At 40.5% G+C, this 27,704-nt stretch overlaps 2 protein-coding genes across 5 annotated transcripts; one reads left to right on the top strand and one right to left on the bottom strand.

Annotated features, from left to right (window-relative positions):
- Window positions 1-1,141: 1,141 nt before the first annotated feature.
- GPN1 (GPN-loop GTPase 1) lies at window positions 1,142-21,808 on the bottom strand. 4 transcript variants are annotated; one of them, XM_049652366.1, is made up of 14 exons: window positions 21,750-21,802; window positions 20,858-20,951; window positions 18,476-18,515; window positions 16,938-17,004; window positions 16,022-16,059; window positions 13,491-13,569; window positions 13,186-13,280; window positions 12,206-12,251; window positions 11,420-11,566; window positions 10,024-10,106; window positions 8,471-8,510; window positions 7,731-7,821; window positions 3,351-3,458; window positions 1,142-1,841 (listed from the first exon to the last, which is right to left on the bottom strand). In XM_049652366.1, the coding sequence occupies exons 1-14, from the start codon at window positions 21,759-21,761 to the stop codon at window positions 1,756-1,758; spliced, it is 1,026 nt and encodes a 341-aa protein (XP_049508323.1). In that variant the 5' UTR covers window positions 21,762-21,802; the 3' UTR covers window positions 1,142-1,755. The 4 variants fall into 4 exon arrangements, with proteins under 4 accessions (XP_049508323.1, XP_049508322.1, XP_049508324.1 ...); XM_049652365.1 differs by having other exon boundaries at window positions 21,651-21,791; XM_049652367.1 differs by lacking the exons at window positions 16,938-17,004; window positions 18,476-18,515 and having other exon boundaries at window positions 21,750-21,808.
- CCDC121 (coiled-coil domain containing 121) lies at window positions 21,805-24,103 on the top strand. The gene is made up of 2 exons (XM_049652362.1): window positions 21,805-22,411; window positions 23,106-24,103. The coding sequence occupies exons 1-2, from the start codon at window positions 21,951-21,953 to the stop codon at window positions 24,073-24,075; spliced, it is 1,431 nt and encodes a 476-aa protein (XP_049508319.1). The 5' UTR covers window positions 21,805-21,950; the 3' UTR covers window positions 24,076-24,103.
- The last annotated feature ends 3,601 nt before the right edge of the window (window positions 24,104-27,704 follow it).

Raw genomic sequence — 27,704 nt, forward strand, 5'->3', positions numbered from 1 at the left:
ACTGTAGACTTTTCCAGTTTTGCCATGCTAAAATTTGTGGGGCGTTCCTTTTTGAATAGTGCCTATTCCCTTGAGGTCCACAATATCACCTTTCTTATAGATTTGCATGTTATGTGGCCAAAGAACAACTCCATGCTTTCTAAAAGGCCTAGAGAACATATGGCAGGTACCACTCCTCTTTCCCTTTGTGTTGGTCATTTTGAAAATTACTGGAAGATGGCAGTTCTGCTATGTTCAAATTATAGACCTATATAGGTCTATACTCTATAGGTATAGAATACTGAAATTGATACTTAATGGCAAAATAAAATATTTTTACTTTTAGAACGTTTAAATTGGAGAATAAGCACCAGATGGTCAAGGTTAGGGTACTCTTAATAAAGCAGGTCATTTTGTGGATACCTGAGATTTTCCTGGCCTAGAACTGTCACAGGCTATTTGAGTTAGAGCAGTGGTTCTCAAACTTAAATGCATGGGAATCCCCTGGAGGACTTATTAAAACAGATTTCTGGGTCCCACCCCCACAGTTTCTGATTGAGGTCTTGAGTGTTGTATTTCTAACAATTTCCCAGGTAATGCTGATGCTTCTGGTCCACTGGCCACACTTGAGAACCACTAAATCAGAATGCAGATTAGGCAGGGATAAAATTCCTTAAAAGAAATGCACTATGTTTTATATTAATAGGAAGAATGTGCAAGCAGGGCAAACCTTACCATGGCTACTATGTATGGAATGTGCACCTGACCCAAATCCATGGCCTTTGATGAAATCACCAAGGATACTTTAAGTTTAAAGTACAATACAGGGGCACCTGGGTGGCTCAGCTGGTTAAGAGTCCTACTCTTGATCTCAGTTCAGGTCTTAATCTCTGGGTTGGGAGTTCAAGCCTCGCACTGGGCTCCATGCTGTGCATGAAACCTACTTTAAAAAATATACAAATTTTAAAAATAAAGTACAATACAAACAGCCTGGCTCTGTACCTGGTTACTAGGTATGTATACACAGGAGGCTTTAGTAAACATCCCTCTTTACTGAGACAGGTTTGGACAGGTGGCTTTAAACCTCTGTGTTGAACAAAAGTGAACCTATGTGCAATTATATAATTTTCTTATTTGAAATTATGATAGGGTTACAACAAAATGAAAATTAAAAACTCTTTATCCAAGTCACCATCAAAAGCAAGATTCTTACTCATTAATCTTTTGTTTTGCTCAATTTCTTCAACAAACTGGTGTCCTAAAATGTTAGCTACCCCACGTGAGACACATTTCATACCCAACATTGATTGATTGCCAAGGAGACTTCCACTGCCACTCTGGGCAAGCTCATGTTTTCTCTCTCCCTTTCTGCTAAAAGGAGGGGAACTCATGGTGTAGGATCAAGGGCAAGATGCTGGGAGAGTAAAGTATAGATCCAGCCTAATAGAGATTTGAAGTGAATTTTAAGTTCTGTTTCATCCATCAGCAGCAAAAGTACGTAAGTTCAAACAATAAAACTGGAAGCTTTAGGCTTGAAGGGGTATCAGCATCCAAAGACAGTCCATATCCTTCCTTGCATAAATCCAAGGAAAAGGCCAAGGGGAATTGGCATCTACCTGCCAGGTCCAAGAGTCTCCTAACCCTGGCTTCATCTGAGTCAAATTTCCCTATTAGAGAAACTCTGCTACTCTGAACAAAATTGTCCTTTATGGTAGCCCCCAATCAGAGGTAAGAATAGTTCCTTCACAGAGTTCCAAACGTTTGAACTTCTAGAAACTATTTGTTGTTTCTCTTCCAGTATTGTGCCATTGATTCTTGCATAAAATTCTGGAATGCTGGCTCTTCACGGCTTTCCTCCGTAACTGCAAGGAAAAAAGGTCAATTCTTTTTAGCTTTTCCATTATATAGGTGGTTAGAGCTGCTGTCACCAGTCCATCAGAAATAGTACTCTGTTTCTAACAAACTAAGTGTTCACTAATCCCAGTAAGGAAATACCTCCCAGAAGCATGCTCTATTTATCATGTTGCCCAAATGCACAATTTCTCTCATCTGTAAATGAGAATACCTCATTCATAAAGTAACTAGAATGAGGTCCCATTCCTAGGTATTTTTAACCAAGAGAAATATATATAGCAGCTTTATTAATAACTAAAATCTGGAAATAACCCAAAAGTCAATTAGCTAATGAATGAACAAATTGTGGTATGGCCACATAATAGAACATTATTCAGCAATAAAAGAACGTATTTCTGATACATGGATGGATCCCAAAAGCATTACACTGACTGAAAAAAGTCAAATGCAGCAAGCTATTAAATACTATGATTCCAATTATACAACACTCTGGAAAAAGCAAAATTATAGGAACAGAAATCAGATTACTGATTGCCAAAAACTAAGTGTTCAGGAAGAGGACTGAATAAGGAATAAGGAACAAACAAGCATAAGGAACTTTTGGGGGTGATGGAAGTGTTCTGTATCTTGATTATGATGCCTGTTACAAGTGCACATATATTTGTTAGAACTCATCAAACCAGACACGTAAAAAGGTTAGACTTTATGGTTTGTAAATTACACCTCAATAAATCTGAGTCAGTGAGGTACACTGCATGGTAAAGAGAGGTTTGCTCTTGGTCACTGATTTGACCTCAAAGAGTTGTTTCAAGAAATCGATTTCTGTTCACAGTCCCTAAATCTATGCCAGGTGGAGAGCCCTTTTGGGTTTCCAGGGCCATTCTATCCTCTGGTACAGTCCCTTCTAACTGGTTTCAGTCTGCCGAGGCCTCTCCTTATGTACTCTTTGTTTCCCCCTCCTTCGCCCCCCCGGTAGTCTTTTATTTTTTAAAGTTTATTTATTTTAAGAGAAAGGGGAGAGTGAGTGCACACACATGCACATGAGTGGGGGAGGGGCAGAAAGGGAGAGAGAGAATCTCAAGCAGGCCCCGTGCTGTCAAGATAGAGCCTGAAGTAGGGCTCGATCTCGCAAACTGTGAGATCATGACCTGAGCCAAAATCATGAAGAGTCAGACCCTTAACTGACTGAGCCGCCCAGGTGCCCCTTCCTCTCATGTATTCTTAAAACAATAATTGCAACCAAACAAAAATCCTGGATTCCTCAGAGTTACGACCTAAAGATGAGAAGACATGAGATTAATAAATAAAAAAGCCTGCAATGAGTTCAATATTAACTACTCAGTAGAAAGGCCAGGAACGCTCAATATATTGAACTCTTGCCTGCTGCTGTATCCAGTGCCATCTCTTCTCTCCCCTGTCACTGGCTGCATACATAAGGTGTCTCTCAATAACAAAAAGCTCCTGAACAAACAATGTGAGGATAAGCAGCTGTTCTCTTTTCATGGGCCATCTCTCACCTCTGTGGTCAATATCATCAGTATCACTGTCTGCTTCCTCATCCTCTTCATCCAAAGTTCCCCGAGTCAGGATCAAGTCAGAAGGGTCGAGTGCAGGAGATAAGCTGTCTACAGAGAAAACACCTATGAGCACCATGTAATGAACCTATGCCTCCTCAAAAAGGTGATTTTCAATCCATGAGTAAGTAGGATTATAAACTGACAGGATGAAAGTAGTCACAATAAATATAAATGCAGAATCTTACCTCTTCTAAATGTATTGTTAATACCACTTAACATTTCTACAGTAGTTTAGTTCACACAATGTTTCATGAATCTAAAAGGTGCTGTTTTTAAGCTTAAGAAAATTCCTGGTAGTAACATCATTCCTTTTTACTAGCTTCAGCTTAGAAGAGGCTATAGTTTTTCCTACAAAGACTAAAGACATTTAAGCAGATGCCGCGTGCTGGCGAGTCAGGGTAAAAGTGTACAGCACTTAGGAAGTTTCCTGGTGGAAATTTAAGTTCAGGGGGTCTGAAGAGATCAGAGGGTGAAATGACACAGTAAAGGAGCCAGGATATGATTCAAGAAAAAGAGGGAGGGAGGGAGGAAAACGGAAAATCGAATCTATTTTTAGAGCCAAATTCCCTACTCAGGGAAACTGAATAAGGACTAAGTGCCAATCATCAGGAAAACGTCTAATCAAGTAATTCCTGTGAGGGGATTCAGCCTGAGAGAGTTGGGCTCTATGAGAACCTAAAACCATGCTAAGTATCATAGAGCTATGGGAGGACATGACCACTCTCTTCAGGAGCTTGGTCTCAGAGAAACCAGCTGGGGAATAAAGGTGGCCATCAGCAGCAACATCAAGGGACACAAATTTCAACAGGCCTGTGGCCCTGAAAAAGGATGACAACGTGGCATGCTAACAGTCAATGCTTCATTCTGTGTCCAACTATACTTGGGATTTTCCCAAATAACTTCTTGAAAGTCCCCAACCTTTAACAGGTTATCAGAATATGGCAGCAGATTTAATTCACATTTGTTGATTCACATATTCATGAGTGATTCCAAAGGAGCACAGCACACAAATTTACGTTGCTAAGGTGTGCAACAAGGATGGCCAGGCAAGTTCACTTAAATGGTAAACCTAGGCAGTTTCCTGGTAAACCCAGCATTTCCTCCTCCAAGTGGCTTTGTTCTCTACTAAAGATACAGCAATAGCTTTCATCAACAGAACTTCAATCTTTTAAAGGCCAGTCCAGTCCATACCACTCGAAAGTGTGGTTGGGTGGGGGTGCATATATTCTAAATATGAGCACCAACCTAGAAACCCCTAAGAATCAATGACAACATTAATTCAAAAAATAAAAAACTCAATAAAGTAGCAGCATAAAAAGACTAACATATGGAAATTAGAAGCCTTCATATACACAAACATAACCAGTTAGAAGATATGGTTCAGAAAATCCCATTTTCAACACTAACAAAGAAGATAAAATTCTTAGAAAATTTTAACAAGAACTATGCAAAAACCACATGAGGAAAACACTCCTGAAAAATCAAGTTACATTTGACAAATATAAACACACTCCTTGCTCTTGGACAGGAAGACTCAACGTGACAGTTGTCAGTTTGCCCTATATTAAAGAACATAATGCAATGTCAATAAAAACACCAAAGAGCTGTTTTAGCAAGCTAAATAAGTTGACGCTAAAGTTCATACAGAAAAACAAACAGGAAGAGCCAGGGAAACACTACAAAAGAAAAATATGAAAAGGGACTAGCCCTGTCAGACATTAAAACATTTTACACAGGCTCTACGTAATTATAACAGTGTGGTAAAGACACAGACAATCCAGAAGAATAAAACAGAAGTCCAGAAATATACCCAAGTACACATGGAACTTTAGTATACGATACAGGTGGCATCTCAGATTGCTGAGGCAAAGGTAGTCTTTTTAAGAAACAGTGTGGGGGCGCCTGGGTGGCTCAGTCGGTAAAGCGTCCGACTTCGGCTCAGGTCATGATCTCATGGTCCGTGGGTTCGCGCCCCGCGTCGGGCTCTGTGCTGACAGCTCAGAGCCTGGAGCCTGTTTCAGATTCTGTGTCTCCCTCTTTCTCTGACCCTCCCCTGTTCATGCTCTCTGTCTCAAAAATAAATAAATGTTAAAAAAAAAAAAAATTTTTTTTTTAAAAGAAACTGTGGTACAATTGTTTATGAAAAAAGGTAATACAGAGCTATACTTCACACTATATCCAGGAATAAACTAAATGGATCAGGGATCTAAATGCAGACACTGAGGGGCACCTGGGTGGGTAAGTCGATTAAGCGTCCAACTTCGGCTCAGGTCGTGATCTCACAACTCGGGAGTTCAAGCCCTGCGTTGGGCTCTGTGTTGACAGCTCAGAGCCTGGAGCCTGCTCTGGATTCTGTGTCTCCATCTCTCTCTGCCCTTTCCCTGATCACTCGCTCTCTCTCTCAAAAATAAACATTAAAAAAATTTTTGTAAACATAGACAGTGAAACCATACAAGAACTACAATAAAACATAAGTAAATTCCTCTTTAACACAGTATGGGTAAGGGATTCACAATTACGACACAAAATCCAGATGCAGTAAAAGAGAAAGCAAGTAAATTTGACTATATCAAAACAAAATAAAAACTTTCGCCTGGCAAAATAACACCATGAACAAAGTCAAAAAACAACTGATAACCGGGCGCCTGGGTGGCTCAGTCTGTTGAGCGACCCACTTCGGCTCAGGTCATGATCTTGCGGTTTGTGAGTTTGAGCCCCGTGTTGGGCTCTGTGCTGACAGCTTAGAGCCTGGAGTCTGCTTCGGATTTTGTATCTCCTCTCTCTGCCCCTTCCCCGCTCATGCTCTGTCTCTCTCTGTCTCAGAAATAAACATTTAAAAAAATTTTTTAAAAAAAACAAAAACAACTGATAAGGAGCACCTGGGTGGCTCAGTCAGTTAAGCATCTGACTTCAGCTCAGGCCATGATCTCACTGTTCGTGAGTTCAAACACCACATCGGGCTCACTGCTCTCAGCCAGAGCCTACTTTAGATCCTCTGTCCCTCTCTCTCTGTGCCCCTGCCCATCTCCCTCGCACTCGCTCTCTCTCTGTCAAAAATAAATAAACATTTAAAAAAATCATGACAACTAGGAAGAAAATATTTCCAACTTGCATCACAGAAAAATGGATACTACCCCTATTACATTAATGGGTATTAAAACTAGTGAGTAAACATGTGAAAATTAAAAGGATATTCATATGGTCTCAAAGCATCACCCAACAAAATACTTATCATAAAGGGAAAAATAACTTTATAATGAAAAAAACCTGGCAGACACCAACTTACGCAAGTAATCAAAATTAACATCACCAGTAATGGGACAAATCTACACTGTGTGCCTCCAGATGTTCTGCGTGGAAAAAACTCAACTTCACTTGTGTAAAGTTCTGCCACCTGAATTGAATACTGAGGGAACATCAGACAAACCCAAACTGAGCATCATTCTATAAAACATCTGTCCCATACATTTCAGAATTGTCACTGCCACGAAATACAAAAAATGGCTACAGAACTATTCCAAATTAAAGGAGAACAAGAGACTGGACAACTAAATGCAATGCAGATCCAGGATTTTCTCCTGCTACACAGGGCAAACAGCTACCTCTAAATGAGGACTACACGTTAGACAACAGTATCAGTGTTAATTTCCTAATTTTTAGTTAACTATAATGGAGTTCTATAAAATAATATCATTGTTAGGAAATATATGTTAAAGTATTCAAGAACAATATTCAAGAGTAAATCTGTAACTTATTCTTAAATGAGTCCAAAAAAAGGGAATATATATATAATGTATAAGCACTTTGTTTACAAATACACTTATATGCTTATATGAAATATAACTGCATACCTATTGAGAAAGAAAGAATAAAGTAAATGTGGTAGAACATAAACATTTTTGGAATCTGGGTGAATGGCATATAGTAATTCCTATGCTAACCACACAATTTTTCTGTTAATCTGAAATCAGGCCAAAATAAACAGAAAAGAAAAAAAAAAGAGGGGGGTAGAGGGTGAAAAGTATTTAAGAAAATAGAGAAGATATCAAGTATCTTGCCAAAGTAAAGCAAAAACTACCTTAAGAGGAAGAATTCAAAGTCGTATAGTTATATATACAACTTTCAGGAGTTTATCTTTCCAAACCATTTTATATATATATATACACACAAAGTAAATGTGACAGATCAATTGATCTATCTAAAACACCACATTATCTTCATCCTTTTCTCTTTATCTCTCTTAAATGTGAGTATCTTCCTGCTCAGTGGAAATAAGCATATTCTGCTTTTAGTTCCTAACACCAAGAGACCCCCCATTACCAGAGGCAGTCCCTGTGTCCAAGGCTACGGAGCCCATATCTTGCCGAAGGCGTTCCAGTTGTTCTTTCTGTTGCTGGCTCTGTGCACTGGCCTGTACATACAGAGAAAAATATCCTCATATTAAAAAAGGAGCCCCCGAGTTAGATGCCAGACTTCTAACAAGAGACAATTAAGTATACAAATACTAAAGGCTATTTAGACATTGAGGCAGGTAAGAGATGGCTGATACGGGGACAGAAACACTGAATACCATGGGCCCAGATTAGCACAAATTCAGACTGAAGGGCTCTGCAGACTGATTTAGAGGTTTCAGAAATAGGACACAAAAACACATCAAAAGAACCCTCAAGAAGACACAGCAGTGATAAGGGGCCCTGTGCAGCCAAAGGGGGCAGGCCAAGTAATTATTTGGAATCAACACTGTGAACCACCTCTTTTGTCTTAAAATTCTATAACCAGCCTTTAAATGAGCCTTGGAGAAGTGAAGTAGGGCATAAGAAGTGCTTAGCAAATGTAACAGAAAAACCAGATTTTTAAAAATTCAAATAAAGAGAAGGAAAATAATTAAGGGGCACTTCTGCATCCAGACAGCACACATACACATTTACTAATTTAAAATAACAAATACCTAAAACATACCCTGATAGCCAAAACAAAAGCATTTATGGCAGAATTATTAGTACATGGTTTGAAGTTATTTTTTTAGTGGCCCAAAATATACACTAACCCTCCTCTCTTACCAGTGATTTCTTCAGACGTTCATATTCAGGACGATATTCCCTGGAAAGAGAAAACACTTTCTTAATTCTTTTGCTTATTAATCTGTCCTATCTGCCCTCTATCTTCCTAGGTCTCTGACAATAACAGAAGATCTGACCTCACTGAACAGTAGATGTAACAAGTCTCAGTCACTGAGATTCTAACCCTTTGGAATTAAAGTCAAGGTGCTTGTCTCCACCCTGTAACCAGCAAAGATACAAAAGACTGACTGCAGGGCTGGAAAGATGAACTCTGGCATCCATGACTCAGGAGCTCATCTTTTTTTTTTTTTAAGTTTTTTTTTTTCTTTTTTTTTTCAGTAATCGCTACATCTGACATGGGGCTTAAACTCACAAGCCCAAGATCAAGAGTCAGATGCCTACAGACTGAGCCAGCCTTGTGCCCCAAGCTCATGCCTCATTTGGGTAAACATTTGAAATGAATAAAAGAAGGAAGGCCTATTGGGCTCAGGTAGCCCAATATATAATTATGTGGCTAATCTGGGCAACAACAGGATATAGAAAAGACTTCATCCTGAGGCTCTGATAACACACAAAAAGACCCCTTGTCTGATGAATCAAAATCAAAACAATGTATATAAGAACCACCATGTGGTTGTTAGAATCTTGCTAAGTATGAAGCCAAGAGGAACATACTAGTAAGCAGCCAATGATCATGCCAGGAGCCCAAGGAAAGGTGCTCTGATGACACTTTCCTTTAGGTAGACAGAATTCCAGTATTTACCCACAATAGTAGTAACAACCATTTATCATGAAGTATGCTTGCTACGTGTCAGCAAGTGTGCTAGGTGCTTCAGATGTATTTTCACAAATAATCCTCACAACAACCTTAACAGTAAGTGCTATTATCCCTGATCTACAAATGATGAAAACTTGCTAAGGCTACTCATTTATTAAGTGGGGGAAACAGAAATCCAACCCATGCCTCTATGACTCCAAAGTCTATGTTCGTAATTTTTTTTTTAAGTAAGCTCTACGCCCAGAGAGGGGCTTGAACTCATGACCCTGAGATCAAGAGTCACATGCTCTACTGAGCCATCCAGGTGCCCCTCCAAAGTCTACGTTCTTAATCCAGGGTCAGCCAATGTGGCAAATAGGCCAAATCAAGCCCACTGCGTCTTTTTGTAAATAAAGCTTTATTGGAACACAACCATACCCATTTGTTTACAAACTGTCTGTGGACACCTTTGCCCTACAGTGACAGCTGAGCAGTTGCAACAAAGATTGTATGGCCCACAAAGCCTAAAATATTTACTATCTGGCTTTTTACAAAAAGGTCTGATGATTCTTGCTCTTCATCTTTCAATATAGCAAAGGTCTTATACTCCTATTTTTAAAAAAGTTAATGGGACTTGTTATCCCTAAGTGTACACATACAGATCCAGTACACGTAACATGTGGTAAATAGAATACTTACACTATGAAAACCAAAATGCTTTGCCCGGTAAAACTGCTGTTGTATCAGATTGTGTGTTGCTAAGAATGTCATCTACAGGATTTTCCTTTATCCTCACCTTTCATACTCTTCTGCAGCACTGGTGACTTGCGTGAAGAGTTCATCTAAGCCTGTACCCAGAACAGCAGACACACCCACCACCTGCCAAAAGCATCATTAATGCCACTGAGTAAATAAGTGTATATTTAAAAAAACATTTTTTATGTTTATTTTATTTTTGAGAGACAGAGACAGACAGACAGACAGATATCACAAGTGGGGGAGGGGCAGAGAGAGAGAGGGAGACACAGGATCCGAAGCAGGCTCCAGGCTCTGACCTGTCAGCAGAGCCTGACGCAGAGCTCGAACTCACAGACTGCAAGATCATGATCTGAGCTGAAGTCAGCACTCAACCAACGGAGCCACCCAGGCACCCCACAAGTGTACATTTTTTTTAATGTTTATTTATTTTTTGAGACAGAGAGAGACAGAGCATGAATGGGGGAGGGTCAGAGAGAGGGAGACACAGAATCTGAAACAGGCTCCAGGCTCTGAGCTGTCAGCACAGAGCCCGACGCGGGGCTCGAACTCACGGACCGCAAGATCATGACCTGAGCCGAAGTCGGCTGCTTAGCCAAACTGAGCCACCCAGGCGCCCCCAAGTGTACATTTTTAAATGGTATACATTACTTTGTTCAAACGTCATAAAATCTTCATAAAAGTTTAGATACTTCAAGATATCTCTTACAAAGAGTAAAGCTAAAACAAAGCAAAACAGCATGCATACTCAAAAACCATGGAAATAAGTCTATGAAAAAGAGAGGACTGGAAAAGAAAGAGAATTAGCAGGAACAGTAGGAAGTCTTCTCCACTATTCCCTGTCAATTTCAACCACTGTCTGTTCTCTACAAAAATTAGTATCTCATGTTAATTATCTGATGTTAATTATGTCTTTGCTTGGACAATTACCATACTGCTTGCCACACCTACCCTCTTTTGCTTATATAAATCTTAACCTTCCTTCAAAGCACACCTCTAATGCTATATCCTCCAAAATCCCTCATTTCAAGAGTGATGTGTCCCTCACCAGCATCAGGCCCAACCTCTAATCTTTTCTAACGTCCTTACCACAATATATCATGTTTCAATTATGTGTGTAGCCTTCTCTTCAAACTAGACCATAAACTCTGAAGGCAGGGTCTTTACCTTACTTATCTTTTTTCCTCTTTATTTAAAACTAATCTCTATAATCAACATGGGGCTGAAACTCATGATCCCAAAATTAAGAATCATATGCTCTACCAATTGAACCAGCCAGGCTTATTTATCTTTCAAACCACCAGTTTTCAATAAGTAATGCTTTAAATGCTTTTTTATGAAGGTAATGAACTTTTCTAAGATATGTTCAAAGCCAGCCCTATGGGTTAAGAGGTTGTCTGAAGGGACTATCAGTATAAGCAGAAGAGAAAGTTTACCCTAAGTGAGCTGTAGAACTCATCTAACACCAGGCTCATTGAACGAGTGAGGTTACTGACGTATGTAGTCTCTTGATTCAGGGCATCTTGGAAAGCCTCAAAATCTTGCATCCATTCCACTGCAAAGCTGTGATCGATGATGTCAGTCTGTACCAGAAAGAAGTCAACTATCAGCAACCAGAGATGAGTTCAGACATCAAACAATGCTAAAAAAATTTTAATTAAGTGATAATAACAAAGAACAATTATTCATATAGTTCCTTTCTGTTTCCCCCATTTCCTTCTCCACTACAACAAATCACAAAGAGCCAAGACTGTTGTAAATAATTAAATGAAGATAGGTGTTCTCTTGATGGACGCAGACCCTCCACTATCCACAGCCAAGTGACCATGGCCACAGTGGATGCCAGCACATTCTAAGCTCTGAAGTGATACGGTCTTTTGAATACTAGTCATCAACCCTACAACAGGGAAGTTTAGTATCTGTTTTAATTGCTACTTCCACTCCCACGTGCACAGTCACAATTCTGAGGGATAATATACACTATGCTTGAGGGGCTACTCTATCTGGCTTAAAACTACTTTGATGAGAGTCAGTGATACATATTCATATATTCATATAATCTGACTGAATCTTCTTCTTAGAAGTGCTCATGACTTTGTTTCCGCTAAGTCTGAATCTGTTCTCCAGCATGTGAAAATCCTTCTCACCTACCCAAACCTTCCATTAACACAAGGTTCTGATGAAAAAGAAATACTGAATCACAAAAGGAAGGATCCACTTACTTTATTCATAACCACAATGAAAGGCAGCTTGGTTTTGTACAAGATGCTGAAAATCAAACATCAAGACATTAGTAAAAGCACTTAAGTTCTTGCTTGCCTTGTGTCACTCTGTTGGAATGGAATAAAGAGAAGGGGGATGGATTCAGACTCTACATACAGGTATCCACTCTTGCACAGCACTCACATTCTCCTCTCCCAAGAGGAAAAACCATCACCACCATCAAGCAAACACCACACACACTTTCTTGGAGCAATAATGCTTTAATACTGATTTTGGTTTTTGTGTATGTTTTTTGCCTGGTTGTTTGTTTTTACCAAATAATTGTCTTTTAAGCAATAAATATGCAAACAAAAAGTACTGTCATCCGATTTCTATTTCGATTAGGATTTCTTGTGTCTAACTAGAAGGGACATCCCTAGTCACATTAGGAGGCATGAATACTGGCAGTGGCTTCTGTATACCCCCAAAATCAAACTCTCTCAGATTTAATAATGGTTGGCCTTGCTCCTATGTCTAATGCATTCACATACCCGAGTGAGGCATGTCCTTCTGCCTCTAATGACACCATTCCTGGAGCAAACTTGTGCTTTTTGGAATTATAGATGAATCTCTTTGTTCATGATCCCTCATATTATAATTTAACTCTACCTGTCATAACACAGAAAAGGAGCACTTACACCAAGGAACTCTATTCTATTTAGACTTCTTTCATTCAACTGGGAGCAACTACCAGAAACTCCACCTATTTCTGTAACAAGCAAGGGAGGAAGATAAGTTGCCCATAGAGAATGCCAACACATGTGCCTCTTTTCCCTTCTAACCCCTCCCCAACTCATAACCACTAAACTGAGGGGCAAATTTGGATGAGCACAAATCCAGGTTGGTAAGCACTCAGGACTCAAATACAAAAAAAAAAAAAAAAGAGAGAAAGAAGGCTTCATACCTTGCTGTAATACCATGCCCACCAATAATCAATTACCTGCAGGCATAGAGCATATTGGACATGAAGGTTACTGGGTTGGTACTTCTTGATGTGTCCATGACATAAATGACAACTGTTGGAAATGAAGATGCCTAAAGCCACAAAATAACCACAGCCTTAGTCAAAGGGCTCATAACCTATCCCCAAACTCCCCCCAACCTTCCTTAGCAAGGGAAAGTCATTTGAAGCAGGGTGTACAGAGCTTCCATAACTCCCTCCCACGTAAGGTCCCAGGCAATAAAGAGATGCTTAACCAGTCTAGTTCTCTAGTTACTCTAAGTAACAAGTCCTAGAATACTCACCAGGGCCTCAGTGATGATTGTCCCAGAAGCTGACCACGTGAACACCTCAATCTGTCCAGGTGTGTCAATCAAGACATATCTGTGCCAAGAAAGACCATTAAAGAGGGGCACCTGGGTGGCTCAGTCAGTTAGGCATCCAACTCTGGATTTTGGCTCAGGTCATAATCTCACCGTTGATGAGATCAAGCCCTGTGTCAGGGCCTGCTCTGACAGTGCAGGGTCTGCTTGGGAGTCTCTCCCACTCTCTCTACACCTACCCCTGCTCGCTCTCTCTCTCTCTTAATAAATAAACATTTGAAGTAAATAAATAAGTTAAAAAAAAAAAAAAAGACCATTAAAGAAGTATTAAACTTGTGCAATGCTGAAAAAGATTCCATCACACAAAACACTGAACATCTGATCATCCAAGATTGGAATAACCTCTTCACACTATCAAGTGTAACTTCCTCCCATTGCCCTTAAAATGCATACTACATTCCCCCAGGCTTTGCTCAATGTCCAGTATTCACGCTACCAGGCAGCAGGAGCAGTGGTCCTCAAATTGCTGCAAATGATCACAGAGGAAACTGTGATAGTTTTAGAAACACACTGCATTAAAAGAAGAGAGAAGCAGGGGCGCCTGGGTGGCTCAGTTGGATAAGCATCTGACTCCTGATTTCGGCTCAGGTCATGATTTCACAGGCTCATGATTTTGAGCCCCGTGTCAGGCTCCACACTGACAGCTTGGGGCCTGCTTGGGATTCTCCCTCTCCCTCTGCTACTCCACTGCTCTCTCTCTCATGCGCATGCTCTCTCTCAAACTAAATAAATAAACCTTTTAAAAAAATGAAAGATAAGCAAAACCGGAAGGAAAATATCCTGGGAAACCATCTGGTTTCTTGGGGTAGCCATGGGGTAAAGGTGGAGGGGAAGGAGAAATAGAGGAATTGGGAAGTGACAGCTAAAGAATACAGTGTTTCTTCTTGAGGTGATAGAAATATTCTAAAATTGACTGTAGTTATGGTTGCATAATTCTGTAAAAGCCACTGAAATGAACACTTTACATGGTATATGAATTACATATCTAAATAAAGCTATTTTTAAAAATGAGCAAAGAATTTTCAATAGACATTTCTCCAAATATACACCAATGGCTAAAATGTATATAAAATGATGTTCAACATCACTAATCATTGAGGAAATACAAACCAAATGTGATACCACAATCACATGCCACTTCACACCCACTGACATGGCTATGACAAAAACAAGGACAGCAACAAGTATTGGCAAGGATGTGGACAAGGAACCCTCACACAGTGCTGGTGAGAACGTACAATGGTGCAGCCACCAGGAGCTGGGGGTGGGAAGGGGGAACAACAGGAACTGCTAATGAGTATGGAATTTCTTTTGAGGATGAAGAAAAAGGTCTGGAATTAGATAGTGGTGACCAATGCATAACATTACAAATACACTGAAAACCACCACATTGTATACTTTAAAATTAGAGTGCACTTTGTGTATTTGTATCTCAATAAAGTCATTATTTTTTACCTCTAGTACGATCCCATTTCTGTAAAAACACCTTATCCATCCATCCTTCTACGTATATACGCATGGAAACATGTGGAATGATAGTCACTGATAGCAATGACAACATATATAATATTATGTAATAATGTTTTATATGTATCATACACTATAAATACTAAAAAATAATATGTAATAGTTAATAATAATGATAGTTACTTCTAGTGGGAATCAGGGTGATAGTTTCATCTTTAAAAATTTTTTTTAACGTTTATTCATTTTTGAGACAGAGAGAGACAGAGCATGAGCAGGGGAGGGGCAGAGAGAGAGGGAGACACAGAATCCAGAGCAGGCTCCAGGCTCTGAGCTGTCAGCACAGAGCCTGACGCGGGGCTCGAACTCACAGACCGCGAGATCCTGACCTGAGCCGAAGTCAGACGCCCAACCGACTGAGCCAACCAGGCGCCCCGATATTTCATCTTTTAAATATTATGTGTGGTTTGAATTCTCTACAATGAGCAGATAGTCTTTTTTTTAACAAAAATAATGAATCATCTTTTTTTTTAAAAAGTGAACCTATCATGATCTAATGACAGTTAAATGTAGATAATAACAGTGTTATTTTATTTTATATTTTGATACTATTTAAATTTAAAGAAATAATTATTCTCTCTGAATCACGTAAATTATATTCATTTAAACAAGGGTTAGAAAGGTGTTTCAGAGACTTTCATGCCATCAAGTGTGGTCTCCCAAGAGAAGGCAGGGAGACGACTGAATTTGGACAAAGTCTCAATGCCTCCTAGGAAGTGGTGGGCTTATATGACAGTGATCGGTGGCAGGATACTATTAAATTTAGCTCTACACTATATAGCATCTTAATGATTTTTAGCCCACTTTTTTTCTTCACTTCTAATGGTTTTATCCCAACCTACACTCTTTCAGAGCCTGATGGTACCCTGAAATTCTAGAGATGTGTCAATTAGAGAGTAATAAATAGGTGTTAAACTGAAATCACTTACTTAGACATGTTCTGGGCCTTCTCAATAAATTTCATGACCTAAAAGAGAAAGATGCCAATTACAACAGATAATCACAAATCCCTCTGCAGGGAGGCCTGCCTTTTAGGCACTATCAACTATTCAATCTCTGTGTTCTCGATTAGGACACCAACTAATGAACTCAATGAACTGAAGAAACACAGCCACATCAGCAGCAAGCAAGGTCCTGAGAAGCTGAAGATGATCTGTCACTGTCAGGTCATATCTCTTGGTGCTTTGGTAAAATATTAATAGCCTGTCTCATGGAGTGACATTAGGGTAAAAAATTAGTAACTACATGAGGCACCTGGGTAGCTCAGTCAGTTAAGTGTCCGACTTTGATTCATGTCATGATCTTGTGGTTTGTGAGTTCAAGCCCTACGTCAGGCTCTGTGCTGACAGCTCAGAGCCTGGAGCCTGCGTCGGATTCTGTGTCTCCTCCTCTCTCTGCCCCTCCCACGCTCATGCTCTGTCGCTCAATAACAAATAAACGTTAAAAAAAATTTTTTTTTAATTAGTAACTACAAAACACTTTTATAGAAATAGAGAAAAAGCTAGCCAATGACAATTATGTCACATGTAAAAAGCCCCATTATCTTTCCATTCCACGCCCACTAGCCCATCCCACTCCCCAACCCTCCACTCCATCCTCAAGGCAACGTCCAAGACATGATCAAGAAAAGAACCTACGTCTATTGGATTTTTGTTTTACTGGCTATGAAGCATCTCACATCACTGATCATTGTCATTACCCACTTCTCTGTCTACCAAAACACTTACTTCTTTTCTATATGCATACGCAGGCTTATTGCTCTTCTTTCCCAGTGTGAGCAAGCTACAGCATTTAGAAGTCACGGGTTTTTACACAGCCATGTCATAAAAGTAGAAACAGACATACCTGATCAAATCTGGTAGCAAAGAGATTGAGTGAAGTCACTATACCACCATTGGGCCCAAGTCCATACCTGGACACTAAGTTGAGGATTTAAATTACTTACAGATCAATTTAGATGATGAAGTTCATACTTAGGGTATCATTCACACAAACAGCATTATAACTAAGTGTTCCATGAATGGACACTGGCAGCTAATCCTTGACTAGTACATACCACACAACCCTAACATCACAAGGAAATATTCATTATCAACATCTTCCTCATCCGTTCGTCATTTTAGGGATGGCTAGGCAAAATGAAGTAATTAAAGTGACCAAAATGTGGGGCACCTGGATGGCTCAGTCAGTTAAGCGTCCAACTTTGGCTCAGGTCATAATCTCACAGTTCTTGAGTCCAAGCCCTGCATCGGGCTCTCTGCTGTCAGTGCAGAACCTGCTTCAAATCCTCTGTCTCCCTCTCTGCCCCTCCCCTGCTTGTATTCTCTCTCCCTCAAAAATAAACAAACATTAAAAATAAATAAATAAAGGTGCCTGGGTGGCTCAGTCAGTTAAGCATCCGACTTCGGCTTGGGTCATGATCTCATGGTTCATGGGTTCAAGCTCCACATCAGGCTCTCCGCAGTCAGCACAGAGCCTGCTTCATACCCTCTGTCTTCTTCTCTCTCGGCCCCTTCCCTGCACGCTCTCTTTCTCTCAAAAATAAATAAACATTTTAAATAAATAAATAAATACATAAATACATAAATAAAGTGACCAAAATGTAATAGATGCATCAGGCAGTGAGAGCCTAATGGCATTAGCCAGTAAGACCATCTATATCACACTGCTTGCTCTGATCCTTACTGATCAAGCAACCCGATTATAATTAGTTAACCCACCTAGACCTGCCTACACTCAAAGTACACATTTCACACAGCAATGTACTATGAGTTGATCCTACTACTAAACCTACTCATTTCTGAGTTTCCCAGTCAGAGGAGGTAGTGGCCTCCAAGGCAATACTACTTTGTGGAACCCAGGCACAGCACCAGCTAGCCTCTCTCACTCTGTGCTCTCTCCTTACCACAGCCTATAATTCTAGGAAAATGGTAAGAAAACTGAAATCACAAGCTGAAATAGTATTTCTAATCACCTACAATACCTTTCCTCACATTCATCTTTCCATCCTCTTAGTTCAATTACTTTGAAACGGGAGTCTGGGTGGCTCAGTTAAGTGTCTGACTCTTGATTTCAACTCAGGTCATTATCTCACAATTCATGGGTTCAAGCCCTACATTGAGCTCCGAGCTTGCTAGGAATTCTCTGTTTCTCCCTCTCTCTCACCCTTCCCCTGCTTGCATGTGCGTATGGGCACTCTCTCTCAAAATAAATAAATAAACTTAAAAAAAAATCCTTTAAAAAATTACTTTAAAGCAATTAATTAAATGCTTTTGCTAGTATTGTTTTACAAAGATACAAAAACACTCTCTCAAAGCCACAAAATATGGACAATAACTATCCAGTGATGAGTCAGCACAGGAGGCAGATGCAGAAAAGGATACTGTTTCATGACTTCTTTATACTTGACGGTGTCACGAATATCTGGGGGGGGAGGAGGGGGGAAAGAATTCACTGGAATTTAACACATAAGAAACAGTAAGTTTGAGACCCTCCACCTATCATAGCCTCAGCCAATAGGCCTCTCAAGTCACCTCTGCTTCCTCTGAGGAGAAGAAATAAGTTTCTCTCTTGGTATCTCAGTTAGTTTTCAAATCTGTTTTCTAAATTTTCAAGCTAAGGTCAATGAACTGTGATAGGGAAAAAAGCAAAATCGTGACGAGAACAAAAAGGGAGAAGGCACCCTGCAAGTACCTTCTCTACCAGCAAGAAGCTGAAAGCAGCTTTTCAGGCTTCTCTTGCCTGTGTTCTCTTCTACTAACCCCTGGCTCCACACTGCTTTCCTTCCTTACAAAGGATAACTGGCAAGGCACCCATGACAAACGTAAGACTAGGAGCTTGGAAGTTAAGGTAGACATGGTCTGAAATAAGAAGAAAAGTTCTGCACAACTTAAATACCTTATCAGTGACCATATATATAGAAAAAGAGAGCTAAAAAAATATGAAATTGTTGAGTTACTATATTGTACACCTGAAACTAATATAACATTATATTTGAACCATACTGGAATTAAAAGTAGAAAGAAAGCAAGAAAGCAAGCAAGAAAGAAAGCTAAATCAAGAAAAAGTTTTCTTATTGCCTACTAGTAACAGGGTAATGCAGACATGATTTTTCAAAGGGAAAATTAACGCATCCAGTAATATCTAACTAAATCTAACTATCAGCCTGTAGACCCACCAACTATTAGAATTCCATCTTTTTCTAAATTTAAGTATAATTGACAGAGTATCTTAGTTTCAGGTTTATATCATAATGATTAGATATTTTTACATATTTCAAAATGATCTCCACAGTAAGTGCAGTTACCATCTGTCACCAAAGTTATCATATTAGGCTGTACCTTATATCCCTGTAATTTATTGTGTAACTGGACATTTGTACCTCTTAATCCCCTTCACCTACTTCACCCACCTCCTAAATCCTCCTGTCTCTGGTAACCAACAGTTTGTTTCCTGTATCTGAGTCTGTTGCTGCTTTGTTTGGTTTGTTCCTTTGTTTTGTTTTTTAGATTCTACACATAAGTGAAATCATAATGTATTTGTCTTTCTGTCTTGATTTATCTCCCTTAACATAACACCCTCTAGATCCATCCATGTTGTCACGAATGGTAAGATTTCATTCTATTTTATGGTTGAGTCATTTTCCACGGTGCATGTATATATATATATACACATACACTGTATCTTGTTGATCCATTCATCTATCAACCGAAGTCCATCCTTTAAGTGAGAAGATGTCAATTATTTCCCAAACGCTTCCCTAAATGATCTCTGCTTAATACAAGGTTTTCCTTTATTAGTTTAACTAGGGTACGAGCAGCTTAACAAGATTAAGAGACACGGAGGGAGAAAATTAGCACAGTGACAGCCTAGAAATCAGGAGACCCACAGATCCCATCAAGAATTATGACACTGAATTGGGGCGCCTGGGTGGCGCAGTCGGTTAAGCGTCCGACTTCAGCCAGGTCACGATCTCGCGGTCCGTGAGTTCGAGCCCCGCGTCAGGCTCTGGGCTGATGGCTCGGAGCCTGGAGCCTGTTTCCGATTCTGTGTCTCCCTCTCTCTCTGCCCCTCCCCCGTTCATGCTCTGTCTCTCTCTGTCCCAAAAGTAAATAAAAAACGTTGAAAAAAAAAAATTAAAAAAAAAAAAAAAAAAAAGAATTATGACACTGAATCATATCCACTCTTAATTTTTTTCATAGCCACAGATTCCTCTGAAAGCCTGATAACTGGAAACCCCTCTCCAAAGCAATGCATATATGCACATATATATATATATATACACGTGTGTATATATATATATATATATACACATATATATACGCACACACATATTTTCCCATGTAACGTTGGGAGTGGAAGCAAGGTTCCTATAGATCAGTACATGAACTACCACACAAGAACCCTTAAACTCTCAACTTTTGATAAAAGAAACTAAATAAAACAGGTTTATGTACCAGAGCCTGCTGAAGTGACCTGGAAGTGAGAGGACTGACTTTCTGTCATTTCGCTATCCCAAGTAACAATAGCCTGACACCCTAGGGTCAGAAAGAGGGGAGAGATAAGTGTGAAGGAAGCAAATTTAGTTAGGGAACAAATAAAAGAATGTGCATAAGGGAGAAGACTTGTTTAGAGAGTCTAGCAAATTCACAGAAAATGAAAATTGGCAGTTTTGAAAAATGAAAAACGAAAGCATTGAAGTCTGGCAAGCTGGAAGTGTTCCATTTTCTGAGGGACTTCACCCAGTTCTGGTACAGTTTACTCACCAATATTGGCAGGAAAGGGTACTTCATGTACAGCTGGGTCCAGATTAATCACATAAGGTGGAGACCCTTGGCTATGCAGATGTCCCGTAAGCCTCTGCAGAGGTGATGGGGAGAGGGTTGTAGTGAGACAAAGAGGGAATGATAGGGACCAAGAGAGAACTTCCATTCCTTTATGGATCATACCTGAAGACTTCTGCACTTACCCTTCTCAGTACTTGAGATATTCGCCCCCAATATCCACCTCCAACATTCAACTCAGATGAAACGCTACCTTTTATCACCCACCTAACAGCCTCCCCTAGATCACTTATCTACTTGATTTGTGTTTTTTTTTCTAGCACTCCCACTAAAACATTAGCTCCAAAAAGCGGGAACCTAGTAAACTCAATTTCGCTGTGTCCGCGGTGGCTGAAACATGACAGCTGTGCAAGAAATAATTCTTTAACAGTCTACACCAAAAGTCCGTGTGTTAGCACTGTATTAATTAATTGCCAGTTACTCGTAAGACTGTCTTCGAGGAGCTGACAACTTTGTCGGTAAGACAATTCCAGAACGCGGTAAGCTGTACCAAGCACGAACTGAGGGTGTGCAGATGAGAGCCCTAGCCCTAATTAAACCAGACTAGAGTCGAAAAGGCTAGCCTAAGAAGGAACCGGAGTTGCTGGCAAGTTCTCGAAAGCCGCACGCGGGTCCCCTCCAACTCCCTGAGACCTTCCTCCCGTTCTCCCTGGCCTTTCGCCTGCCACTGTCAACCTCTCGCGCGCACCTATTACGCCCGCGCCCTGTACGTCACCTGTACAAAGGTGGTTTTCCCAGATCCCGCCATTCCCAACACCAACAGACACACTGGGGGCCGAAGACCCCCAGAAGCCTGCGACTCAGCTTCACCTACGGGCTCCGCCATCTTTCTCCTGGCTCCGCCCACTCTACCGTAGTGACGCTGCGTGCTTAGAGAGGCTTCTGTGACGCGAGGGGCAGAGATAGAGGCTAGAACCCAACCAGTGCGAAAGGGGAAGGCGATGGGGTGGGGCGGGCGCAAGCGATTCTTCCCTCCCGGCCAGGCTGCGCGCCAAGTTGGGACAGGAGGGGGGAAATGATGGGCTCGGAGGACGGCAGGAGGTGGCCAGGAAGAGAGGCACTCACCGTTGTAGGGAAGGGCCTGGGAAGAGCAGAGTTCCTGTCCCCAAAGCGAGCCGAAATGAGGTCCCCAGAGCGGGGCCCCCAGAGTTCGAAAATGAAGACAGTGCGTTTCTCTTTGGACCCCCAAGGAGCGAGGAAGGGCGCCGAAAGGGAACCGGCAGCTAGGGCTTATTCGGCAACCGGCAAGGTTCTGCCGATCCAGGTTGGACCGCCCGGGGCTGGGGTAAGGTGCGACCCCCGGAGTTGCTGGGCAGCGCCGAGACCCAAGGAGCACAAAATAGGAAAACCTTCCGCAAGGGGACGCCATTTCCGCGTGGCGCAGGACCCTAGCACTACTAGCGCTGCCGCCTCGGCAGTCAACCTCTGTGAATCACACGGGGACCTTGGAGATGAACCCTTGGATTCCCAGAGCAAGTAGGTACTGAAGGGGCGCTGCCCTCGACGGAAGTGTCCATGAAACAGGAAAGGTTAGGTAGACAAGCCGGGAAATTTATTGTTACTCCCGACCACCCCAACTGTGCCTGTGGCCCCCCTCGTAGCCGCTATGGTGTTCAGGAACTCCCAAGGTTGGGTTTCACACCCACGCTCTGCCACTTGCTGGCGGTGTAAATCGTAGCCACGTCATTTAAAGTCTCTGAACCGGTTTTCTCCTCTTTAAAATGGAGGTGATACCTGACAGGGTTGTAGTGACTGTGTACTTAAATTGTAAACGACACTCATTTACCTTTACCATAAACTGTATCCCTCGTGCTGTGCAGAGTGTCAGGAGCATAATAGGTATGCAAAAATATTTTCTTGTATGAATTAAAGTACAATTGTGCATTTTGTATTTACTAAATTTTCATTAAGAATTAATAGGAGAGGGGCGCCTGGGTGGCTCAGTCGGTTAAGGGTCCGACTTCGGCTCAGGGCATGATCTCATGGTTCATGAGTTCAAGCCCCGCGTCCGGCTCTGTGCTGCTAGCTCAGAGCCTGGAGCCTGCCCAAGATTCTGTGTCTCCCTCTCTCTCTGTTCCTCCCCCGCTCGCACTGTCTCTCTCTCAAAAATAAATTAAAATTAAAAACAAAAAGAATTGATACGAGAATGCCTCACTTGTTCTTCCTTCAGGTTTGCCAAGGACTCTGGGAGTTCCACTGCACCGTGTGTTAGTTTAATAAATATAATTTTCAAGCCACAGATGCTAACAAAGTCAGAGATGACCTTTAAAGAAAAGACCATGACGGAGCTGAGGAAGGTGAATAGCCGAATAAAACAAACTCGAATGCAGCAAGAATCAGTAATGCAGGAAACCAAGCAGCTATACAATGAAAAGTTACTTGTCCAGACTGAAAACCAATTCTTTCTGGAATACCTAGACAAGGAAATTGAGGAGTACAGAAGGAAGCCTGAAGAGCTATGGGAACATTATTTACAAAAAAGTGAGGAGATTGAACAAAGGAGACAAGAATCAGCCTCCAGATTTGCAAAACAAACCTCAGTGTTTAAAGGGGAGCTCTTGCAGAAGGAAAACCTCCAATCCAATTTAAAGCAGCAGTTGCAGGCACTGAGGGATGTTTCCCTAGTAAAGGAGAAACAGGAGAGAGAAATACAGATGTTACAGGAGAAGAAAAAGGAAGCCCAAGCTGAGATCGATGCAAAGAAATTGGAAGTCCAGCTCCAGATGGTCCAGGAAAAAGCATTACTGGAAAAACAATTGAGTGAGCCAGACCCAAGGCAGTTGGGAAAAAGAAAAAGAGAAGAGCTTGAAAGGAAGGCCCAGGCCTTGGAGGCAGGAGCAAAGCAGTATACTTTTGAGTTCTACCATGACATGAGGAGAGAGAACCAGCAGTTAAAGAAGGAATTACAGCAGCAAACTCAGCAGTGCCAGGAGTTGGAGGCTATTAGGAGCTGGCTCAAAAATCAAAAGCAGCAGCTCCAGCAGGAACAGTGGTATATGGAGTGCTTAGTCCGGGGGAGGAACCGACTACAGGGAAGGCATAACCCGTGCCCAGGACAGGGTGCTCCAAAGACCACAATAACACCTCTCCTAATCACCAAATCAAATATTAATCCAAAGCAATTCCCAAAACAACACTGATTATATAAGGAGTAAGAATCCTCACGTGCTATATTATATTATAGCAAAGTGTTTTTTAATCTTTTTCAAGTTCACAAGCAGTGGCCAAGCACTTCCCCCAGTTTTGAAGAGTGAAAAAGTAAACTGCAAGTCGGAGAAGAGCTAGGAAGAAAAAAAAGCACTGGGCAGAACGACCTTTTGTCTGATGCTCTGCCCCTCAACTGGGTAAATTGAGAAGGGAAGAGCAGAAAGGGGATGTATATTCGGTCAACTACTTTTGACAGTCTTTTCTGTGAAGAAACACTTCTGGCATTAATGAGGTGACTGAATGCCTCTGCTTGTTTCAGGAAAAGATATCAAGAAAAGTGTTAAAATATTTGGAAGACCTTTTAAAAGAGTCTTATGATATCTATTTCCCTAACATTCTAAATTCTAAGATAACAAGATCACTTAATGTTAACTATAATAGGTACTTCAGTTTTAGGTCACTTACTACATTTTCTTATTCTGTGTGCACTTGATAGTACATGAAATGCCTTTTGTAATTAACATGTGCCTTGTATTTATGTCTATTTAGAACTGGAAACAAGATTTTTAATTAGTATAGACGTTTAGTTTTTGAAATTTTTTTGCACTAAAAAATATAAACATTTTTTACACTTATGACATATTGATGATTAGACTATTTGAATGCTAAATCCTAGTACAGGGATATAACCCCATATTTTAACATCACTCCTCTATGGGGAAATATAATCCAACCTTATGTTTTCTAGAAATTGTCAGTGATAAGAAACTACAAAATAATTTTCATGAATTTTGTTTTATTCCTATGTAAAATGAACTTAAAATTGGCTTAAATTTTTTTTCTCCCTCAATGCCTTTTACCTCTAGCTTTAACAATTTTGTTAAATGTGTATTGTTATTAAAAATAAAATGTATATTAATATATCTGTTGATTTTTTTATTTTTCCGATGTAATGTATTTTCTACTCCATCACTCCTCTCTCTTACTACTACTTCTGCAAGTCTTATTCTTACAAATGTGCACATAACAAAACCACAATTTCAACGCAGAAGAGTAATATTTTAGATAGTATGCAGGTTCCTTGAATACTTCAGTTCTTGAGCTGAAAATACAGAAAGACTCAACTTGAAAAACATGGTAACCAAGACAAATTTGAAGCCCTATTCTCTGTGGATGCAGAAAACCACAGAAAAATATATACTAAGGCTGAAAAGGGGTTGGGAAAGTAGGAGTGATCTAGAATCTTACTCTGCTGTTAATTTCCCTCCTGCCTTTACTGTTCCGATGATCAAATTGGGAAGTGGATAACTTCCATCTCCTATGTTTATTTTTAATTCCTATCATCCCAGATAACGGATCTGGTGTATTGCTTTATGGCTGTCCCTTTCAGAGTGAGGCCTCTCTTAAGGGCTTGAAGACTTTCGAGGGTGAATCATCTGATAAAGGTATTTTGAAATCCATACCTGCAAGTGAGCATAGGTTGGCCAGGTACCATGTCAGTCTACTTTTTGTCTGCTTTGCTATGAAGAAAATTAAAACGGTGATGTTACAGAAAGTGCACTTAGATGGAAAAGACCCCCAAGGGGAAATTTAGGTTAAGACCTAAATGATTCAGTGAAGTCTACTGGACAAAAACCAGGGAAGAAGCCATTTCAGGCAACGAAACAGTGAGTGCAAAGGCCCTAAAATGGGAATGAGCTTAGCAGGCTCCAGGAAGAGAAAGGTCAATGTGGCTCAGGTGTAGCTGGGGAATGGTCAGAGAATTTAGGTGGAGGGGAGGGAGAGGAAGCTAAACGGGTTAGCAGTGGGAGTGGCAGGCCCTGTGGGACAAGGAAAGGGAGTGGCTTGAATTCTAAGAGCACTGGGAAATTATCAGGCTTTTAGCCCTTGAATGAGGTCTGATTGACAATTTTAAAAACTCACTACAGCTGTTCTGGGAAGCGTAGCCAAGCCAGTAAAAATCAGCAGGAAACAATTAGGAAGCTATTGTCATCTAGGCAAGAGGTGATGATGGTTTGAACTGGGGTGGCTGAAATAGAAAGTAAACAGGAGACAGGGGTAAGAGCAGACTACAGGAGAGAGGAAAATGAAAGGTTAAGAATGAAGCACAAATGGGGTGCCGGGGTGGCTCAGTCAGTTAAGCGTCTGACTCCTGATTTCGGCTCAGGTCATGAACTCACAGTCTGGTATCTGTGCTGGAGCCTGGTTGGGATTCTCTCTCTCCCTCTCTCTCTGCCCCTCCCCCACACACTTGTGCTTCCTCTCTCTCAAATAAATAAACATTTTAAAAAAGAATGAAGCACAAGTAAAATTTCTAAAGTGACCCCTTTTAAAAAGAGGAGCAATAATTTGTGAGAGCTGATTTTTCAAATGAAGTCTTTCAAAAGAAATACATAAAATGAAGTATTTCAGACACACAATATAGAAAACTACAACAAACTCACTATCCACCTTAAGAAATAAGAACTTACAAATTCACTGTAGTCCCTCTGAATCCCAGAAGCACTGTCCTAAATATGGTGTTTATTATTTCTGTGCATGTTTTCATGCTATATATATATATATATATATATATATAAAACTATAAACATATACTAAATATATATTATATAACATATACATTTCCATAAACAATATGGAATATTTTTTACATGTTTTTAAACCTCACATAAATGGTACACTTGATGTATTCTGTAACCTGCTTTTCCCATTTTTAAGATGTATTCATGATACAAGCCCTAGTTAATTTCACAGCTATACAGTATTCCACTGTATTTACCTCTTCTGATGATACACAATTAAATTATGTAGTAGAGTAAGCTAACAAAGAGACCCAAGCATGTATAATGTCTCAAAAAACAGATTTTTTTTTTTCTCTTTAATAGTCTCAGATGTTCCTGGCTAGCAATTAGTCCTTCATGGGGTGATTCAGGACATCAACCATTTTCCATTTTGTGCTCTACCACCCCCTAAAGCCATTTTATTATCTTCATATGGCCCGATGAAGGGAAAAGAAAGCACAGAGGTGCCCTTTCTTAAAACTTCTACCCTGGAGGTATCACACATCACTCCCATTCACGTTCTACTGGAGAGAAGTTAGTTAGCTACCCTTCACTACAGGGGCAGGGGATTGGAGGGCCAGGAACATAATCTAGCCATTTGTCCTATAATCCTAGGGGTCTGCAAAGTGAGAGCAGATTTTGGCAGACAGTTAGTAGACTCTGCTACATCATTCTTGTTTATGTCTCCTGGTACACCTGGGCAAGAGGATTTTCTCTGTATATACCCAGGAGTAAAACTGTCGAGTCTTAGGGGCGTATTTTCAGCTCTACTAGATACTGCCAAGTTGTTTCCAAAGTAATTGTACCAATTTAAATTCCAAACCGTGCATGAGAGTTCACATTCCACACAACCTGGCTATACCTGATATTGTCAAATTTGTTATTCAAATGAATTTTGTTTAAAAAACTTAAAAACTCAATAGTATGATTAGGATACTCCTGCTGAGTGAGACCTGGCCTCAGGAAGGAAAAATTTTAAAAGTGCCTGCGAGGGTCCTGGATGAGACTGGACAAGTTTTCTACACTAATTCACTTTAATCTCAAACAAATTTATTCACTAA

The sequence above is a fragment of the Panthera uncia genome, assembly GCF_023721935.1.
Source record: "Panthera uncia isolate 11264 chromosome A3 unlocalized genomic scaffold, Puncia_PCG_1.0 HiC_scaffold_12, whole genome shotgun sequence".
NCBI classification, from domain to species: Eukaryota; Metazoa; Chordata; class Mammalia; order Carnivora; family Felidae; genus Panthera; species Panthera uncia.